Genomic DNA, 19,692 nt, shown 5'->3' with positions numbered 1-19,692 from the left:
TTTTCTTCTTTGTAATTATTTGTTTGGTCCAAAATATTGTTTTATGTTGTCATGAGTTGTCACGACTCGAGTTGGCTTTGTCCGCGGCGTAACCGTCTTTAAATAAATACTTTTTGAAATGTCTATGGGAAAAATGCATTGGGATTCATTTCCTGGTCCATGGTAGGGGGCGGGACTGCGACGCTCTATAGAGCACTGGTTCTTCTGTGAAGGTTCATACTAGTCATGCACTTTCACAGGAGTCGCCGTAGAGCACTGGTTCTTCTGTGAAGGTTCACAGACAGTCATGCACTTTCACAGGAGTCGTCATAGAGCACTGGTTCTTCTGTGAAGGTTCACAGACAGTCATGCACTTTCACAGGAGTCGTCATAGAGCACTGGTTCTTCTGTGAAGGTTCACAGACAGTCATGCACTTTCACAGGAGTCGTCATAGAGCACTGGTTCTTCTGTGAAGGTTCACAGACAGCATGCACTTTCACAGGAGTCGTCATAAAGCACTGGTTCTTCTGTGAAGGTTCATACTGTACTAGTCATGCACTTTCACAGGAGTCGTTATATAGAGCACTGGTTCCCAAACAGTGGGTTGGGACCCAGTTGTGGGTCGCAGATACATAGCTATGGGTCCCCTTTAGTTTTTGGTTCCTACATTTGGTTTTGAATTATCATCATTTCAAAACATTTAAAAAAAAAAACTACCGAAAAAGCTAAACTTTTCATGAATTAATAACAGAATGCAAAGATTTTTTTCAGTAATATCACGAAGAAATGAAAGATTTAAGAATCGAAGAAAATCCATGAATTAGAACAAATATTTAAGAAGTAGTGAACATAGCCGATCTACAAGCTCACAACGTGTCGCTTCGCGCCACGTTGTGAGCTTGTAGATCTGCTATTTTCTCTAGTTTGGGTCCCGGGGCGAAAATCTAATTTCTCTTTTGGTTCACGGGGCTGAAAAAGTTTTGGGAACCGCTGTCCTAGACTAGAGGACAGAGGAAAGCAAAATACGACCAATGCAGGGCAAAGGTCATGAACCGGCCTGGCGTAAAGGAATCAACTATGAGTAACAGGATATGCAATGAGAAGAAAGATATTCTGAACAAAAGGGAGGATTTAGACAAGAGAACACACGTCGGTTACCAGCATGACCTTTGCTATCAATGTCTCTCTCATTCTGTACGATAGGCCACCTGCTAAAGCAAGCTTGAGGCCTGACCTAGATTGGCTTGAGCAAATGTGGGACACACAGACACACACACACACACACACACACACACACATCCAGCTATTATATAGTTTGGTATATATTTAGCTATGTAGTCAGAGCCTGAGAACTAATTTGCTATGTGCCAAGAATGAAGTACAATTGTTAAGAAGAGAGAGATTGGAAGACCGGAAAAGAGAGACGGCGTCGGTTAGGCTTGTGTGTGTGTGTGTGTGTGTGTGTGTGTGTGGAGGGTGGAAAACAGAACAAAAGAGAATTAAGAGGAAAAGGGAGGGGGCGAAAGAGGAGAACGGCAGGCAGGTGAAGAGAGGGAGAGAGCGCGCCAAAGTGCACCTTGGAGCGGGGCCAGATATTGTGTAAGCAATTTTACAGACTTTAGAGCAGGGCAGGACCGAGAGGCAAAACAGACAAACCGTGGCTGAAAAGGGGAAAGACAGACATGTGCAACTGGATAAACAGAGACTTGCAGTCCGTGTGGTGAGATCATGCTTCAGACAGACCTGGCAGTTTGTCCCCCTTATCAGAGCAGTGTCATGATCTAGGCACGCACGCACGCACGCACGCACGCACGCACGCACGCACGCACGCACGCACACACACACACTAAACACCAACCAAGGGCCAAGTCAATTTTAAAACTATAGATATTAAAAATACATCATTTTTATTATGGAACTCATGTGTGTGTGGGCGGTGCTGGCGGCAAGAAGCAAGCACACACCCACGCTTCATAAACGCATCGGTAGAGAAGAGGTCACAGATGTAACCAGCAAGAAGGTGCTCAAAAGATTGGCAGCAAACCAAAAGCCGATTGTCTTATTTAAGGCATGTTCAGGAGAATACCGCCTTTGATCTCACGGTTTGGTGAAGTTCACATTGTGCGTTCGAGACTTATGGCACCTCATAATCCTTCCAAAATCTTCCGTCCAATTTATGTTTGTGTGTCTGACTGTCCATAATGCATAAAAAAGTGTTCCAAGTTATTAGCTCCAATCCAAAAGACCGTGATGACAGATGAACAAAAACCTGTACGGAAGTATGGAAAACAATATACATTCGGGACGGTTTATGCATGATGCGGTTGTCAAATGTCATTTGTAACTTAACTTGGCCCAGTTTGACAAGTCTAGCTCAACACAAACAGCATATTTTTAAAAAAAAAAACAGAAAAGAGTTGGGCCTTGATTCTCAGAATGAGCATTACAACACTCTTGGTTGTAAGTACAGTACACAGGATGATGAGCAAATATAAGACATTGCTTCCGCAAGGATCGTGAATCTTATTCTAACGGTTTGGGCATCCAGTCCCCACTGGGGCCAACCACGTTTATAACGGTTTGGGCATCCAGTCCCCACTGGGGCATCCAGTCCCCACTGGGGCCAACCACGTTTAACCCATTCAGGCCTGACGTCGAAATTTAAAAAAAAAAGTTTTCTAAATCATGACAATTTTCGGAAAGATTTGAGGCACATTTTAACGATTTTTCAAAAATAGCAGACCTACAAGTTCATAGCGCGCCACTCGGTGGCGCGCTATGAGCTTGTAGATCTGCTATTTTTCAATAGCTAAATTATAACATAATGTTTAAAACACCAAAAGGGGTTCCCGCCCAAAATGGGTTAATGGTTAATGTGGTTAAACGCTAACGTGACATGGATGCGTTCCAGGTCTCAATTGATTAAAAATGGGGGAGAAAAAAAGCAAAGCTTCCGATCTGCCATCGGTCTGTGCACATTGTGAAATGGAAGGCCGAGTCAAGAGGAAGGCCGACAGGCGGTGTGCGCCGGGAAGAGCTTCCGTTGAGCGAACTTCACCCAAGTGAACAGCAAGTGACGCTTGCTTATAGGAAAATCCCACTCATTATTGAGCATGGGTATAGTCGCACATCTCTACAGTGTCTCACAAAGTGCCACCGGTGTGTCCCTCTTTGTGGGCCCCGTGTTTTGCGAGGTCTCCCTGGAGGCCTCACAGGCGTCTGGGGCTAGATGCGTGGAAGTGGTCTGAGTGTGGCTCTCTACGGTGGTGCTGTGTGGGGATGTGGTACCCTGGGAGTGGTCAGAGGCTGCGTCGGACCTCCTTCTCTTCTTCACGTGGTAGTGGTGCTTCTTGGACTTTAGGTGGGCTGCGTGGAAACACATGGAATAAAGCTAAATAAAACCTCATGACTGAAAAGTAATGTTTAGGTATTATCATTCTTTGTTGTTGCAGTCAGTTGAAGCAATCACAGGTTTGAGGATTTAAACCTTTGCTTTTATCACTTTTCTGAGACCATTCATGTCTATGGCAGATGCTTCAAAAAACATGAATTCTATTGCTAGTTTGATCAGTTCAAATACTCTAAATAATGGATCTATAAGCTCACAACACGTGAGCAGCTATGTCCGGTGAGCGACGTAGTTCCAGAAGACATGCTGAGAGACTGAGTCTCGGGGTGTGCTCAAAGTTACACTACGTTATGTTCCGAGCCGTTTCCCTTCTGCAGAACCCGTTAATATGTGAACGCACTCTCACCTGTCCACTCCGTGTCACCGATGATGACCTTGTCACAGAGCTCACAGGTGTGGCGGCTTCGCTTGTTGCTCTGCTGTGCCCCCTCCGCTCTGACCGGCTCAACAGCTGGCAGCTCCCCCTGATTGATTGATGGATAGATTGATTGATGTATTTATAACTCTAACATCTGACCCACCATAATCAACAGGATGGGAAAAAAAAGAAAAGAAGCTTACAACTCGTTTCCATTGTGGTTCTTTAGCGCATGATTAAAACCGGGAAAGTCATCATTGATTTTAGCGTTGGCTATTCACAGCGAGTCACTTTTGTGCCGTGCTGCGAGCTTGTACATCTGCCATTTTTCAACATTTTGGGAAAAATCGTGAAATTGAGAAGAACTACCGACTTAGAAGGTAGTTGTAGAATGGGCCTCAGGTCTTAACGGGTCCGTATGAGGCGTGTATGATGACATGCAGTTGCACCGTTGGGTGCATGAGACACATGGAGTTCATGATGTGAGTGAGTGAGTGTGTACACGTGTGTGTGTGTGTGTGTGTGTGTGTGTGTGTGTGTGTGTGTGTGCATCAGACACATCCACAATATACCATCTACACAATATCGATGCGACAAAAAGAAACGTTTGTACTGTGGGCACCTACGTGCACTATTATGTTGAAGTTGCACCAAAGTGAAATATTGAAAGTTTCTGGAGACTTTTACCAAGCAACCCAAAGTCAATCTGATTACTGGAACATTATTGATCTCTGCTTAACTCAAACAGAAAAGCCAAAGTGGTCGCAGGAGGTGAAGACACAAGAGGAAGGGAGCCAAACTAATATATAAAAGAAAGGAAGGAACAAAACATCGGAAGGTTGAAAGAAAACAAAAATGAGGGGGGAAAAAAGGAAGTAAAGAAAGAAGGAAGCAAGCAAAAGAGGAACAAAAGCCAGAGGGACGAGAGGAATGCAATGGAAGAGGAGGAACGACGCTTCTCCTTTCGTAACAACAGGAGGAAGAGAGCAGTGGTTCCCAAACATTTTTATCTCATGGCCCAAAAGTGAAATTAGACCATTTTCCTGGGACGCAAACTAGTGAAAATAGCAGATCTGCAAGCACACAATGCGCCGCTTTACGCCGCGTTGCAAGATTGCAGTTCTGCTATTTTCACTGGTTCTTGAAAAAAATTCTAACATTTTCTAACTTATGGAATTTCTTACAATTTCGTTGATTTCTTCATGAAATGACAGAAATAAATCAATGTGTTTTCCTGAAATGTCTTGATTTTCTTTGGGGGGGGGATGCTTTTTTGAATATCTTTTGAAATAATGAAATGTGGGAAACCAAAACGAATAAAAGGGACCCATAACAAAATGTGTCCCTGCCAGTATGTCGTAGGGTACATTAGTGGTGCTCAATCCATTTCATGTCAAGGACCCCCAAATTATACGTAATTGGCAGTGACCCTCATCTGAAAATATGTTGTTCCATTGACCTCCCAGAAGCAAAGACATGAGTTAAAAAACGTTTGCAGAATGAATATACATTTCAAGATTTTTCAAAACTAGCAGATCTACAAGCTCGTAGCGCGGCACTGGGTGCCGCGCTACGAGCTTGTAGATCTGCTATTTTTCAAAGCTAAGGTGACACAGATGCGTTCCTGGTTTTAATGCTTTAAGCCCAGTGGCTGCTTGAGGTCGGTCGGTCAGCCGCCCCACCTTTCTCAGACAGTCCAGTATCTGCAGTGCGGGGGCCAGCGCCGTCTCCTCCCACCGCGACACATCCGTCACATCCAGACCGTACACCGCAGGAACGTTGTCTCCTGGACCCACACACACACACACACACACACACACACACACACACACACACACACACACACACACACACACACACACACACACACACACACACACACACACACACACACACACACACACACACACACACACACACACACACACACACACACACACACACACACACACACACACACACACACACACACACACAGAGGGGTGAGAGGCCATGCGGCTTTAGTGTGAGTCAGACTTGAATGCATTGTAATCTAAGGGGCTTATACTTAATGGCGTCACACACACACACTTCGGTGGAAAGCAAAGTCTTCTGATATGAATACTCTGCAGTGACAGTACGGAATGTCAATTGGGATGGTGAGGCGGAATGGACTCCTGGTGTGAATGACTGTACTGAGAGAGAGAGAAAGAGAGCTAGGGTGAGAGACCAAGAGAGAGAGAGAGAGGGGTGGCTCTGCGTCGGAGAGAGAAGCCGCACCCCGGGGCTGTGTCGACCTGCTGACTCACACTCGCTCGATAATGTCTCCTTCTCCCCTCTCCTCCTTCCTCCCACTCTCTCTCCGTCTGTCTTTCCTTTTGCATGCTTTCCCTCTCTCTCACTCACTCCCTCCCTCTCTTTCCATCAGCTTTCACTCTCTCTCTCTCTCTCTCTCATTCTGCTCTCTTCCACCCTCTCTCACACACATTCTCTCTCCCTCCCCCACGTTACTCTTTCACTACAGTCAGCAGTCCGCCAAACCAAGCCTCAGCACTAAACAGCAGCAGAGGTCCCTGCCTGCCTCGTCTATCCGTCTGTCAAATGTCTGACTATCTGTCTCACACTGCCTATCAATTATAGCCGTCGGTAGGGGCTGTCACGATTATATATTTAAGTTGACGGATTGAATTGTGTTTTTAGCATTCAAATCAAACTTTATTTATAAAGCACATTTAAAACAATCGTCCGGGCCAAAAGTGTGTTTTAAGAAGTGATTTAAAAGCTTAGGAGCAGCAGCAGCAGCAAAGGCGCGGTCGCCCCTACTCGTTACGGAGCGTTACGTCACAAAGGGCAGATAATGACAAATAACTCAAATATACAAACTAAGAAATCAGACAGATTTAATAATTTTGTATCATTATATTATATTTAATCATCAATGTAAAACATAGCTACAAGCAAGGATAGGAAGCTCACAACACGTGTTGAATATGTATGGACGACGATTGATGATTATGCAAAAATAATAGCGACTATCTCAAATAATTGCGATTAGGCGAGGCCTAGCTGCAGTAGATCTGACTGCATGTTCGACACTTAAGTGCCCCTGCAAAAGAACAATGGGTGTGTCGTGTGTGTGTACATTGTGGCACAGCGGGAGAGAGTGATTTAGCAAGAACACCACACAAATTAATAGAAAAATCACACCTGCGGCAATGTATTTAAAAGAGGAGAGATCGAGATAGATATACACACACAGCCACACATTAATCCTATTAACCTGTAAGGCTCAGTCAGTCAACTCAATTATGGCCTAATCCTTTACGCACACAAGCAGCATGTGTCATTAAGGAGCACACATCCCCATGGACTATGGAGTGAAACTAACCCCTCTAAAACTGTCCAAACTCGATTATGGGAGGAAAATAAAGCATGTGACTATATGACTGATTTGACTGTACAGCTCCAGCGGATAATGCCACTTAGAGAAATTAGCCTGTGTGTGGAAAGCGTGCGTGCGTGCGTGCGTGCGTGCGTGCGTGCGTGCGTGCGTGCGTGCGTGCGTGTAAATTGTGTAGTGCCTTTATCCAAAGCAATTTCACGCTTTACAATATTATGCATCACATTCACCCACTCACATACACATATTCACACACCAACAGTGAAGGCAACCGTGTAAGGCAGTGGTTTTCAACCTTTTTCATATCAAGGTCCATTATTTGGAATTTGAGCCACGGACCATCATTTGATGACATTTAGTCTCTCAGACAGACACAAAACTTAAATATTATGTTGTCGTTGGGATAGGATTTTGTACACAATTCCATGCTGTATTGATGTTCGTAACCATTAGGAGAGATAACAGGCAAACGATAAAAATAACAATTCTTCTACATTCTCAAATTGTGTAGACTTCTTGTAAAGAAATGCAGATATTTAACAATAATGTAACTCTTGAGTGTAAATGAAATCAAATGGACCCATCTTTCATAACAACTGTCCATTTAGTTGGGGACCACCTGGAACCCCTCAAGGACCACTGGTAGTCCCCAGAGAACTGGTTGAAAACCACTGGTGTATGGCATCAACCTGCTTAACTGTTAGAGTTCAGTGTCTTGCTAAAGAAGACTTGACACAAAGCCAAGAGGAGCCGGGGATAGAGGGTATGCGCATGCATAAAGTGAATGTCAAATAGAGTGGCAAAGTGAGTTTAATGTCGTTTAACATTGTTAAATACAATCCTGTGTGTAAATGTCAAGGCCAGAAAGTAGTTTTTTGCCACTCAATAGGCGTTCCCGCATAACTTCCGAGTATGATGATGACGTCATGTGCATGCCCTCTATTGAACCGGGTAGGTTCCAATTCCAAGACGGTCCATCTTAATTCAGCGTCGTTTGTCCGCGTGCCACGATATAAACCCCGTTTCAATGTGACCTCTCGTACGATGAAGCACCACACGCGAGCTCTTCCGGCCTGAATTTACATTACTGCTGTGAAACGTTACACCGGGGCCACTTACTTCCACACGACCCTATTATTCAGTGTGTCAGGACCAGCTGTTGTTCATTAAAAGAAGCCGAACACGACACGGTGACAATGGAAAAGAATAAACACAGAAGCCATCAATTGCAAGTTATTAACTCCGCTGACCTCCTAATGGCTCGAGCACCCCCCCATTTAGTCTGCTAATGAGCCAAACCCATTGTCTTCCATCCTGTACGTCTATGTAGCCTTAACACATTGACTGCCACGATTGTTTCATTCTCTGTCCATTCATGTGCCAAGGGTATTGTAAAGTGAGGTGCCTTATTAAAGGGGCAAAAATTACCCCGGGCCTTAACCGGAATAACGAATCGAAAAGCAATCCTATCGCGAGAGGATCGCGGACCACCCAAGGCACGGTTAAGTCACTCCCAGTTATATTCCTCCCTTCTTTCTTACTTAGTTTTAAGTTACTTTCAGACTCTCACTATTAGTTAGCCTAGCTTTAAATTAGTCTTTAACAGAATGATTGAACATCTGCAGGACCATAACATACAACACCAATATGGATTTAGGAAAATTCATTCTACAGAAATGGCTATTCTTCAATTGGTTGATAAAATTCACACTGCATTCAATAATAATGAATACGCTTTGGGATTTTTTCTCAACTTATCTAAAGCATTTGATACTGTTAATTATGATATTCTTCTTCAAAAGTTACTACACTATGGATTTGCTGGAATCACTCATACATGTTTTTTGAGTGGTGTAAACCACTCCTACGACTGGCTTTGTTAGTTTACGTGTCTGTCTGTCTGTCTGTCTGTCTGTACCAAAAAGAGCATGGTTGCTACGGTCACCCAGTTCACCCGGGTGTAATTTCATTACGTCAGACATTACGTCAGATCAGAGCTGATCAGGCTATATAAGACCTTACACCACTCAGTTCACACGGGTGTGATTTTTTAATTATATTCATAACCGTCAACAATTTGTTAGCATCAACGGTAAATCATCAGAGAGTGCCTCCTTAAAATGTGGGTCCCCCAGGGGTCTATACTAGGACCACTCTTATTTCTGATTTATATTAAAGGAGAATTCCACTAATTTTCAACATTTTACTATGTCATTAATATAGCTTAGAGCTGTTGTGTGGAAATAATAAAAAAGTCCCCCCCATTCTGTTTTTCCTAGAAGTGTAATTATGAAAAAAAACCATTAACATGGTGAAACACATCTTGATGACATCATCAAGATGTGTTTCACCATTAATGTTTTTTTCCAGACCTCCAGTTCTAGGAAACACAGAATGGGGGGGACTTTTTTATTATTTCCACACAACAGCACTAAGCTATATTAATGACATAGTAAAATGTTGAAAATTAGTGGAATGCCCCTTTAATGATTTGGCTTTGTTTGATTTGTTTGTCCTTGTTTCCTGTACTTTTTGCAGATGATACTAATTTATTTATTTCACATACTGATTTCTCAGCTCTAATGGCAAAGGCTAATCACGATCTTGAAAATATTTCAAAATGGTTTAAATTAAACAAATTATCACTGAACATAAAAAAATCGAATTTTATTATATTTACATAAAAAAATAAAAAGTATTGTAATTCTAACACCTGTCTGTCTATAGGAGATGATCCAATTTCTCAGGTTACATCAACAACCTTCCTTGGTGTAATTATCCATGAAAGACTAAGCTGGACAAACCACATTAGCCATGTCTGTAAGAAAATATCAAAATCTATTGGCATTATTGGCAAATTCCGTAGTCTGGTTAATCAAAACTGTCTCCCAACTCTTTATTATAGCTTAATTTATCCATATCTTATATATTGCAATATCATTTGGGGAGCTACTTATACTCATCTTCACAAACTCCACATGTTGTAAAAAAGATTCTGCAGGATTGCCACATACAGTGATTGGTCTGCTCATTCTGCCCCTCTTTTCAAACAACTCAATATTTTACCAATCTTTAATTTAAATACATACCTAACCCGCAACTTTATTTTCAAAGTATTGTTCCAGCCAGTTTAATTGTCATTGCCATGTAAAGACTTTTTCCAGTTCAACAGTGATGTGCACCACTTCAATACGAGACAGGCAAATCATTTACATCTCCCAAAGTTCCGTACTGGTCTGTCTCAGTTCTCCATCAGATACAGGGGGGCCCAGCTATGGAACACCTATACAGCAATCTCATCAAATTCTACTTCATTAAATAATTTCAAACATAAGTTTAGGACCCACTTAATTGACCAGATTACTTAATTATACTTCTTTGTATCATCTCTTCTTTTCTCTAATCATGTAGATAACCTATCATTCTAATCATGTTCGTTGTTTTTTGTGTTTTGTTGTTTTGTTCTTGTTTTATATACTGCAATTATGTCTTCTGGATATTCTATATCTCTTGTACAATGTTTCATTTTGATTTACATAGGTAGAGGCCTCGTATAAGCCCCTTGGGCTTTTTTGCCTCAGCCTAGCACTTTACCCTTCTTATATTTATATGTTCACTGTGTTGTTTTTACCAGCAGCTTGAAAAGCTGCTGGTTAATGTTTCGATGGGAAACATGCGACCGGTAGACTGACACCGCTAGTTCACACTGCTAGTTGCTGAAGAGTGGGTTGCCAAGTCCGCATATTAGTTGCTGAAGAGTGGGTTGCCAAGTCCGCATATTTCCAGCCACACTTGATTTGGCCCTCACAGTTGCTTGCCTGGTTACTTACACGCACTCCAACTCGCTTATAATTCGCAGACCTGGCAACATTGCAGCCCCTCTCCATTGGCTCACACGCGCACGCACGCACGCACACACACGCACACACACACACACACACACACACACACACACACACGCACGCCTGGAAGCCACCGCCCACTCCACAAAGTAGACTCACAGCGGACGGAGTGTGGACTCGGAGGAGGAATTTCCGCATCACGCTTTTGCTTATTCCTTCTAAATCTCTGTATATAAAATATAGCTCACTCAGCGAATCTCTTAGTTACAAGTATTACTATTACACAGTTCGCATTGGCCATTTCCAATGCGACGCACTGTGAGTCACCTTCCCAGCCATTAGCCATGATCGCACTGGCTTCAACCTGTCCCAGAGCCAACTTAATACAACAGTTACGACATTGAGGGGGCAAATAACAGCGGAGCGCCGCTAAAACGTGGCAGCAGACTCGCTGATTTAATGGGTAACAGACAGTAACACATTTGAGTCTCAGTGACTGTACTCGCGGACTCCCACGCATACTACCGCGGACCCCCTCCACCCCGCGCTGAACTCCTCGGGGACCTCCACAGCCCAGAGCCTCTACCCGCGGACCCCCACGCAGGCTACCGCGGGACTTCTTTAGACCTGCCAAGCCTGCAAATGGACCCATAACTCTACAACATTTTAGACTCTCGTTTTAGGAAAGATGGACATGTCAATGTGTGCGGGTGTCAATCAAACCAACTGCGTTCTGTCAAGTGGAAACCTCATACTCATAGTAGCCAATTTAAATGCAATCTGGTCAAACTGACTGATACTGATACAGTCAGATATATTGCTGTCAGGTGAAAACCTTGTATGACCAAAACCATTCCTTTACAAAATATATAATAATCAAAAGCCCATTCGTGAAACAGAAAAGTAATTTATTGAACAACGATGAACTCCCCTATATTGCACCTGTGGAGAGCTTGGCTTATCCTCTTTGTCTCTATCAGAATCCACTGTTGTCATGTTATTAGGACCCCCTTGAAAAAGAGATGATGCATCTCAAGAGGCTGATCCTCTAAAGAAATTTCAAATAGATAAATGAACAACTTTATGTAAAAAAAAAAAAAAAAAAAAAATACATAAAATAGTTAAAATAGCCTATATCTACAAGCTCACACTGCATCCTATTCATATCTTCACATGTTGGGAGCTTGTAGATCTGCTATATCTTTTTTACTGTGGACCACCACCGCCGCAAATATAAAAGCTGCTGGTAATAATATGACGAATGTCATCATTTCTTGTTTTATACTGTGCTGAATAAATAAATACAAATACAAAAAATAGCTGCTTGTAGCCTAGTTGCCTGTTTTGGGAGGAGGACCCCGGGCAGGCTAATTTGTGCCAGATCATGGAAAATGACATTAAAATACTACTAACGCACCCACGCCGAGATTTTGAGAGTTTTAAAAGCTATAATAAGCCTATAGAATAGATGCCATTAATTTATTTCCCGCATTATTCCACCCGCAGTTTATCCAATATTAATTTATAATATATTTGAATGACCAAATCCAACCTAAACTGCTGTTACCCGCAGCAACCGCGGCTAAATCCGCCATCCGCAGGTCTCTAGTGTGTACACTCTCAGAGTTAAAACGTACAATTTAACTGCTTACACAGAGTCGGAGCAGGCTAATTTAATCAGAGGCAGAGTGTGTGCAGTGAACGTTAACCGAAGCCTCTGGTTCCACTGGCGCGGTTGCCTCTGTGTGTGTGTGTGTGGGGTGGGGTGGGGTGGGGTTTTAGTATTTTAGTTGTGTTAAACCTTTTGTGTTCATGGTAGAACGGCAAGCATGTGGTATTTATAAGCGGCACCTGGCGTTCGCTATGCCTTTTCCAGGGTTGAACTTGTCTCTGCTCTCCTCTTACAGGTCTTCAGGTCTTTGGGTAAATACTTGACCTCGACGGCAGCTGCTCGACAGTGTCTTGCCTTTTCTCTTGAAACATTTTCTTCTTCCCTTTTATGTCGCCTGCCCCTCTCTCTCCGTTTTCTTTTATGTCGCCTGCCGCTCTCTCTCTGTTTTCGCTACCTTTCCATCACCACGGGCTCCGTTGGACACAGCGGGGCACAGAGGTAAATACAAAAGGTGGGATGCGGTGGGGTTGCCAGATGCTGGACGGACCTCCCCCACCCTCGCTCTCCCCTTCTTGTTTGGTGAAATCTTACTCTGCTAATCCACTCTGTAGAGAAAGAGGGATGATAAGGAGAAGTGGAAGGACAAAGGGTGCCCTGCCCCATGGATCACACACACACACACACACACACACACACCACAGACTGCATGCGCTCCCTTTCAGGCGCAAAGGGAAGATCACTTTGCCAACAAGAAGGAGCAAGCCTTGTCGCACGGCAGCTGCTGTGTGTGTGTGTGTGTGTGTGTGTGTGTGTGTGTGTGTGTGTGTGTGTGTGTGTGTCTGTGTCTGTCTGCATTGAAACGGTACCACCTGTTGCAACAAACAGCCTAGAGTCATTATGCCCTCTGCCCACAACCTGGCACTGCCTCGTATGTTTGTAGAGTGAGTACGCGTGTGTTCGTTCCGTTATAAAAAAATAAAACTAGACACTGTGTCCTCACGCTGCCTCCAGTCTACTGGCCAGCTGCCTCACCCAGATTCTCCATGATCACAACATTTACGTCTGTTTCTGTCTTCCTTCCTTTGTTGCGTTTGTGTAGCTCACTTTATTATCCATTATTTCCTCAATCACCCCTCCGCCATTAGCACCATCTATAACTGTTCCTTTCTCCGAGTCCCTCTTACTCCAATATACAACGTTTCCTTAGGTCTCCAGCCGTCTCATCAGTTTGTCCTTGAACAACGAGGACTATAACAGAACCTGAATATAACGTGGCGATGAAGTGACCCAAGTTTTATTCTAAATGAGGTCAATTTATCATGGTGAATAAAGGCATTAACCAATTTTCTGATGACATGCCCTTGGTGTGTAAAGACCTTAGCAGAGGTGATAAAGAGAGTTTTTGTGGTGGTGAAGACCAAGTCTTGGCTTTCATCTCTGGGGGGGGGGGGGGGGGGGGGGCTACTGGCTGGCAGCACATGCTTCAGCTGTGCAAGTGTATAAGTGTGCTTGTGTGTCAGAGGGGTGTGTGTGTGTGTGTGTGTGTGTGTGTGTGTGTGTGTGGTGGGGTTCTCACTTCATAACAGACAAGAGAGCGCAAACTCGCCCAGCACCTGTCGCCACAGCTGTATCAAATTTCCTTCACCAACTATCCATCCAGCCATCTCTCTCCTCCTCTCTCTCTTTCTCCATGCCCTCATCCCTCACTCACGTTTGGGACTAAAAAGACACACTGATGTTACTTAATACTCACCATGCTTCAGCTAAACTATACCTGGGTATCCTGGTTACAGGTGTGTGTGTGTGTGTGTGTGTGTGTGTGTGTGTGTGTGTGTGTGTGTGTGTGTGTGTGTAAGCACGCATACTCCTCCAGCCCTCAGTGACCTCCTGCTAACTGGAGTTTGTGTGGTCAGGGCAAATTCCCAGCAGCTCTGTAATACTTCAAAAGATTAGCCTGCTCAGCTGAGACCTACCGGGCATTGGGGGCCTCTGTGTGTGTGTGTGTGTGTGTGTGTGTGTGTGTGTGTGTGTGTGTGTGTGTGTGTGTGTGTGTGTGTGTGTGTGTGTGTGTGTGTCAGTTAGAACAGGAGAGGGGGTGAAGGGAAAAGATGTGAGGGGGGATATGATGGTAATTAAACATTTAGATTTAAACTCTTAAACCCTATACTCGGTTGATTCCCAGGTGATCTATAGCAGTGGTTTTCAACCTTTTTCATATCAAGGCCCATTATTTATTCATCATTTGAGCCACGGACCACCATTTGATGACATTTAGCCTCTCAGCCCCAAAACGTAGAATGTTTTGGTGTCGTTGGATAAGATTTCGTCCACAATTCCATTCTGTAGGTAGGAGATAACGGGGAAACGATCAAAATGACAATTCTTCTACATTCTCTAATGGTGCAGTAGACTTCTTGTACATTAAGTAACGCAGATGTTTATCTTTAAGAGTTAAAGGTATACAAGGGTCCATTTGGTTACCAACTGGCCATCATTTAGCCGGAGACCACCTGGAACCCCCTCAAGGACCACTTGTGGTCCCCGGCCCACTGGTTGAAAACCACTGCTAACCCGCATTCACTCTACACTTTTACACTTTGTGAGCTTGTAGATCGGCTCTTTAACATGTTCCACCCTCAGAATAGGGACGCTAGGGTTCAGGTGGTTAAGATGCCATGAAGGGGGTGACTGTGGGCAAGGTGTTTGCCTGGGACAACCCTGGATGAGATCTTTTCTGGGCTGACGCTTTGATGCCTTCGGGTGAAACACATGAGATGGCATAAATACAATACACAGCTGCACATTATTGTCATGCAGCGATCTCTCAAAAGCGTAGCGTATAATGTGACGGTCGTCCAGGCTGATTCTTTTGGTGGAGAGTAAAGTGCATTCAATGGCTTATACATTAAAGTATTCCCTGAAATTGTTTAAAGCATATCTGGATTTTTATAAAAATAGTACGTGGTGGAGCAAATCACATCAAATCACTGGCTTAAAGCTTTGAGAGAGAGCACTCCATGTTCATATAAACACATATCAAACTGTCTTAAGATCCTGGTACAAACATGGAATACTGATTTCACCACTTTCAACCTTGCGTCCCCATTTTCAGCAAATACATTTAAAATAATTTTAATATATAATTGGCTAAAATAGCAGTTTGACAATCGGCTATTTTTGCTATTCGTTGCACAACAAAGCATACAAGGCTTAAGTGATTAAAGTGGTGTGGATTGAGGATTAGGCATTCAGGGAGGGAAGGAAGGAATGGAGGAAGGCTAGATGGCTGGATGCCAGACGGAGGGACGAACGGATCAATGTTGATTTCGTCTACTAAAACGATAACGAAAAATCGACTACCTGTTTTCACTGACGTAAACTGCATGAAAACTAAGCTATGATGACTAAAACCAGGACTAAAGATATTGACAATTTCGACAACAAATAAAAACTAGACTAAAATGTTAGGGAGGGACTGGTGGAGAAGAGATCCAGTAGAACTAACTTGGTTGCATGCTGAAAATAGCAGCTCTACAATCTCACAACCCGTCACGCTATGTTCAGCATGCAACCAAGTGTAAAATCAGCAATAACAACCCAATCAATACGCCAAAATAAATTTTTGTCGACAAAATAAATTTTAGTCAACAAAATAAACTGTCGACTTAGTCGACGAAAATCGTATGACATTTAGTCGACTAAAACATTTCAGATGACCAAAATGTGACTAAAACTCAGTGAAATTTGGATGGCTGGAAAACTGCAATGACTAACTAATTTATAAAGGATTTGTGACTAAGTTTTTGGCAGCATGTCTATGCCAACTGAGTTGTTGAAAAAGTCAAGACTTTCTGTAGTTAAGAGTGGAAGCGTTTCATTCGCTTGTTGTCCCTTTCATTAGCCTCGCTGACCCCTGGTGCTGCCAAACAGCTCACTTGCAATCACAATTTGCTCAGCTGATGTCAATGTTCCAAGAATGATTAATGGGACTCAATTATAAAAACAAATAATTGATTAACAATTGATTAACCAGCTCACAACGCAGTGAAATGCAAAGTGACGTGAGCTTGTAGATTGGCTACTTCCACACAACACTGTTGTATAATCAAATATAAAATAGCATTAAGTAGTTACTCAGACAAAAATATAATTATTTTGTATTTATTTAATAATAAAAAACTGCGCTTCTCAATTATTCTATTCATCGAAATAGCAATCGATCGAGAATAAGAAAATAATCCATAGCATCCTTAGGGCCGATTCATACTCCTATTTTAGAGCCGAATAAAAGTCGGTTCGGCTCTGTAGAGCCTACAATGTGACGTCATTTGAGGTTCGGGGGGGCGGGTACCGTCCTAAAGTCGGCTCTTCGGTGCAACTGAAAATTTCTGACGAGCCGAAATCATTTCGGCACTACAGCGCCGAAACAGCGGTAAAATAGCAGTATGAATCGGCCCTTAGACACATGCACAGTACAGACGCCCACAGGCTGCGCATGCACCTGTGTGTGTCCACCAGTATTACATAGCCAGGTGACAACAGGGGAGCATATGGTGTGCGGCCGGTAGGTAGGCGGCCAGGCGGCCAAGGCAGGCTGTCAGACAGAGAGCTATTGAGGTTTAGAGCCTGGCTTGTCCTAAGCCACCTGGGCCTAACAGGATTAGAAGGCTGCTGGGTTACTACAGGACACACTGCCAGTGGGGCAGAGAGGCTGCTGACTGAGGCACCGTTTGGGAGGGATGTGCAAATTCTTATATTAGGTCCTGTACACACTTGCTAAGACAGGGAGTCCCAGGGGAATTTTGAGAAACGGTGGGGAAGTGGGGGAAAATCGGTGAATGGACAAATGCTGGTTCATTTTAGGCAAACGGCCTAAAATGCCTATTCTGGACACCAGAATAGGGATGCTAGTGGTAAAGGTTTACATGAATGGGGTTACAGCGTAAGGTGTTTGCCTGGGCATATCCTAAAAACATGTTTAGGCTGTTTAGTTAGTGTGACCCCAGCATAAGGATGTTGCATGGGTTCAAATAGTTAAAGGTGAAGTGCATGGGTTATAGGGCAAAGTGTTTGCCTGGGCATGTTCTACCAACTACAGGTTTTGACAGTTAAAAACTGCAACATCACTTGGTCTGGGTGAGAAAAAAAATATTTTGGAATGTTACCGTGTAGATTCAATAAACAGCTCCAGAGTGCGTTCAGATTATTTCGTCTACACTTAATCAAAACACAGCTACATTCTAGGATTGGACATTATAAACAGTGAAGAAATATTCATTCTGCCTACAATGATGCTGTAGCAACCACTTTGCCTGTTTGACGTAGGTCATTGCAAACTGTAGCAGTGATCATTTTGCAGTGAATGGCAGGTATGATAATGTTAGGATGCAATTATAATTTAATAATATAGCTGCAAGCATGGGGTCATGCCATAAAAGCAATATGTCACATCACTTTTTTGTTACGCCGATTGGCTGGAGGGGTTGTCTGTCAACGCTGTACTCCCGCAGCCACCCATGCATTTGCATGGTCCAGACTCTTCCGCACAAATTAATGGAAATGCGATTTCAAGGGGGAGTGGTTAACCAGGCTACGAAAATCCCATGAGTGGAGAGAGTGGATCATATAATTCATACAATCATATAATTGGGAGATCTAAAAAGGTCAGAGGTCCTGTGACGAATGACTGAGCTTCAGTTCTTGACCGTTTCCCATGACCCTCTACCATATTTCCGAATTTCGTGGAAAGCGACACCACAGAACTGCCAAAACTGCCAAAAGTGGTGGAAGAAGAAGACTGAGCTTCTCTTCTTCCCAGCTAAGTCCTGCCCATAGACAACGCCCTGGTAACATCTGTCCCGACTGCCAGGAACCATGGTGTTGTCCTGGACAGTCAGCTCTTGTTCAAAACACACATCACAACTGTCACTCGATCCTGTAGGTTTACACAAATTAGACCATTCCTCACCCAGGAGTCTTGGGTCCTAATCCAGACAACAGTTTTGTCAAAACTTGACTATTGTAACTCCCTCCTTACTGGCCTACCGGCATGTGCACTTAACACATTGAGAGCCCACGCAAAACTGCCCAAAATCACTTTCACCTAGAAAATCCATTCACATTTTTTATAATTCAGCTGACTGTGGAGACACATGCTGGAACTTTTTACTTTGAAATGTTTTATAGTTTCTGAGTTATTTAATTTAAACGCCAAATGCATTCTCAATGGCGAAAACACAAACTTTGGCACCACGTGTTAAAAAAAAAAAGTGTTTTTATTTTTCTGATTTTTTTTAATAAAATAAAATAAATAAAATAAAAAAAGACGTCCACAGACGTCTTGGGCTATGCACGTGCGGTAATACCCAAGACGTCCACAGACGTTTTGGGCACAAAATGTGTTAAGCCTCTCCAACTGATCCAAAATGCCGCAGCTCGATTGGTCTTCAACCAGCAATAATTCTCACACGTCTCCCCCCTTCTCCGCTCCCTCCATTGGCTCCCGGTCGCTGCTCGCACAGAATACAAAACTCTGATTCTGGCATTCAAAGCAACCAAAGGCATGGCTCCCCCATATCTCACAAGTATGATCGAATCCTACAAACCCTCCCGCGCACTCAGATCAGCCAACGCAGGGAAGCTGGAAGTACCTTCACTAAAAACACCGGGACAACGCTCCACACGTCCCAAACTCTTCTCCCTTCTGGCTCCAAAACTATGGAATGCACTTCCCATTGCAGTCAGAACTGTAGCCTCACTCATGTAGTCTATGCTATCTAAGTCATGTAGACTTAGATACTTTTATACAGACTTATATCATGTTACGTAGACAGCACTAGAATTGCATTTTATGTAGTCATAGCACTTAGTACATATGTATAGTATAATATAGTATAGTATGCATAGTTTAATTATATAGATACTCCACTGTTACGCTCTTAGCTTACCCATGTTTCATGATAACTACTTTTTATGTATGGGTTGTATGCCATGCTTTTTTGTTATTGCTTAATGTAAATCGCTCTGCTAAATGCCTAAATTGTAAATTGTAAGAAGAAATAACGGTACAAAACCATTAAGGGCCTTCGCCCCTTCGGGCTTGGTCCCTCCCT

General features: G+C 43.3%; 1 protein-coding gene across 2 annotated transcripts in view; it reads right to left on the bottom strand.

Annotated features, from left to right (window-relative positions):
• Positions 1 to 1,877: 1,877 nt before the first annotated feature.
• The window catches only part of LOC306938146 (tRNA dimethylallyltransferase-like), a 50,097-nt gene continuing 32,282 nt past the window's right edge, over positions 1,878 to 19,692 (bottom strand). Inside the window, exons 9-11 of one of the 2 annotated variants that reach the window (XM_079522164.1) lie at positions 5,430 to 5,539; positions 3,736 to 3,853; positions 1,878 to 3,346 (exon numbers count right to left, since the gene is read on the bottom strand). In XM_079522164.1, coding sequence (XP_079378290.1) covers positions 3,114 to 3,346; positions 3,736 to 3,853; positions 5,430 to 5,539 — 461 coding nt within the window. In that variant the 3' untranslated portion in view covers positions 1,878 to 3,113. The remainder of the gene's footprint in view (positions 3,347 to 3,735; positions 3,854 to 5,429; positions 5,540 to 19,692) is intronic. The other variant, XM_079522165.1, reaches the window with a different exon arrangement.

The sequence above is a fragment of the Electrona antarctica genome (genome assembly GCF_951216825.1).
Source record: "Electrona antarctica genome assembly, chromosome: 15".
In the NCBI taxonomy this organism is placed as follows: domain Eukaryota; kingdom Metazoa; phylum Chordata; class Actinopteri; order Myctophiformes; family Myctophidae; genus Electrona; species Electrona antarctica.
This window is presented reverse-complemented; position numbering and strand designations above follow the sequence as displayed.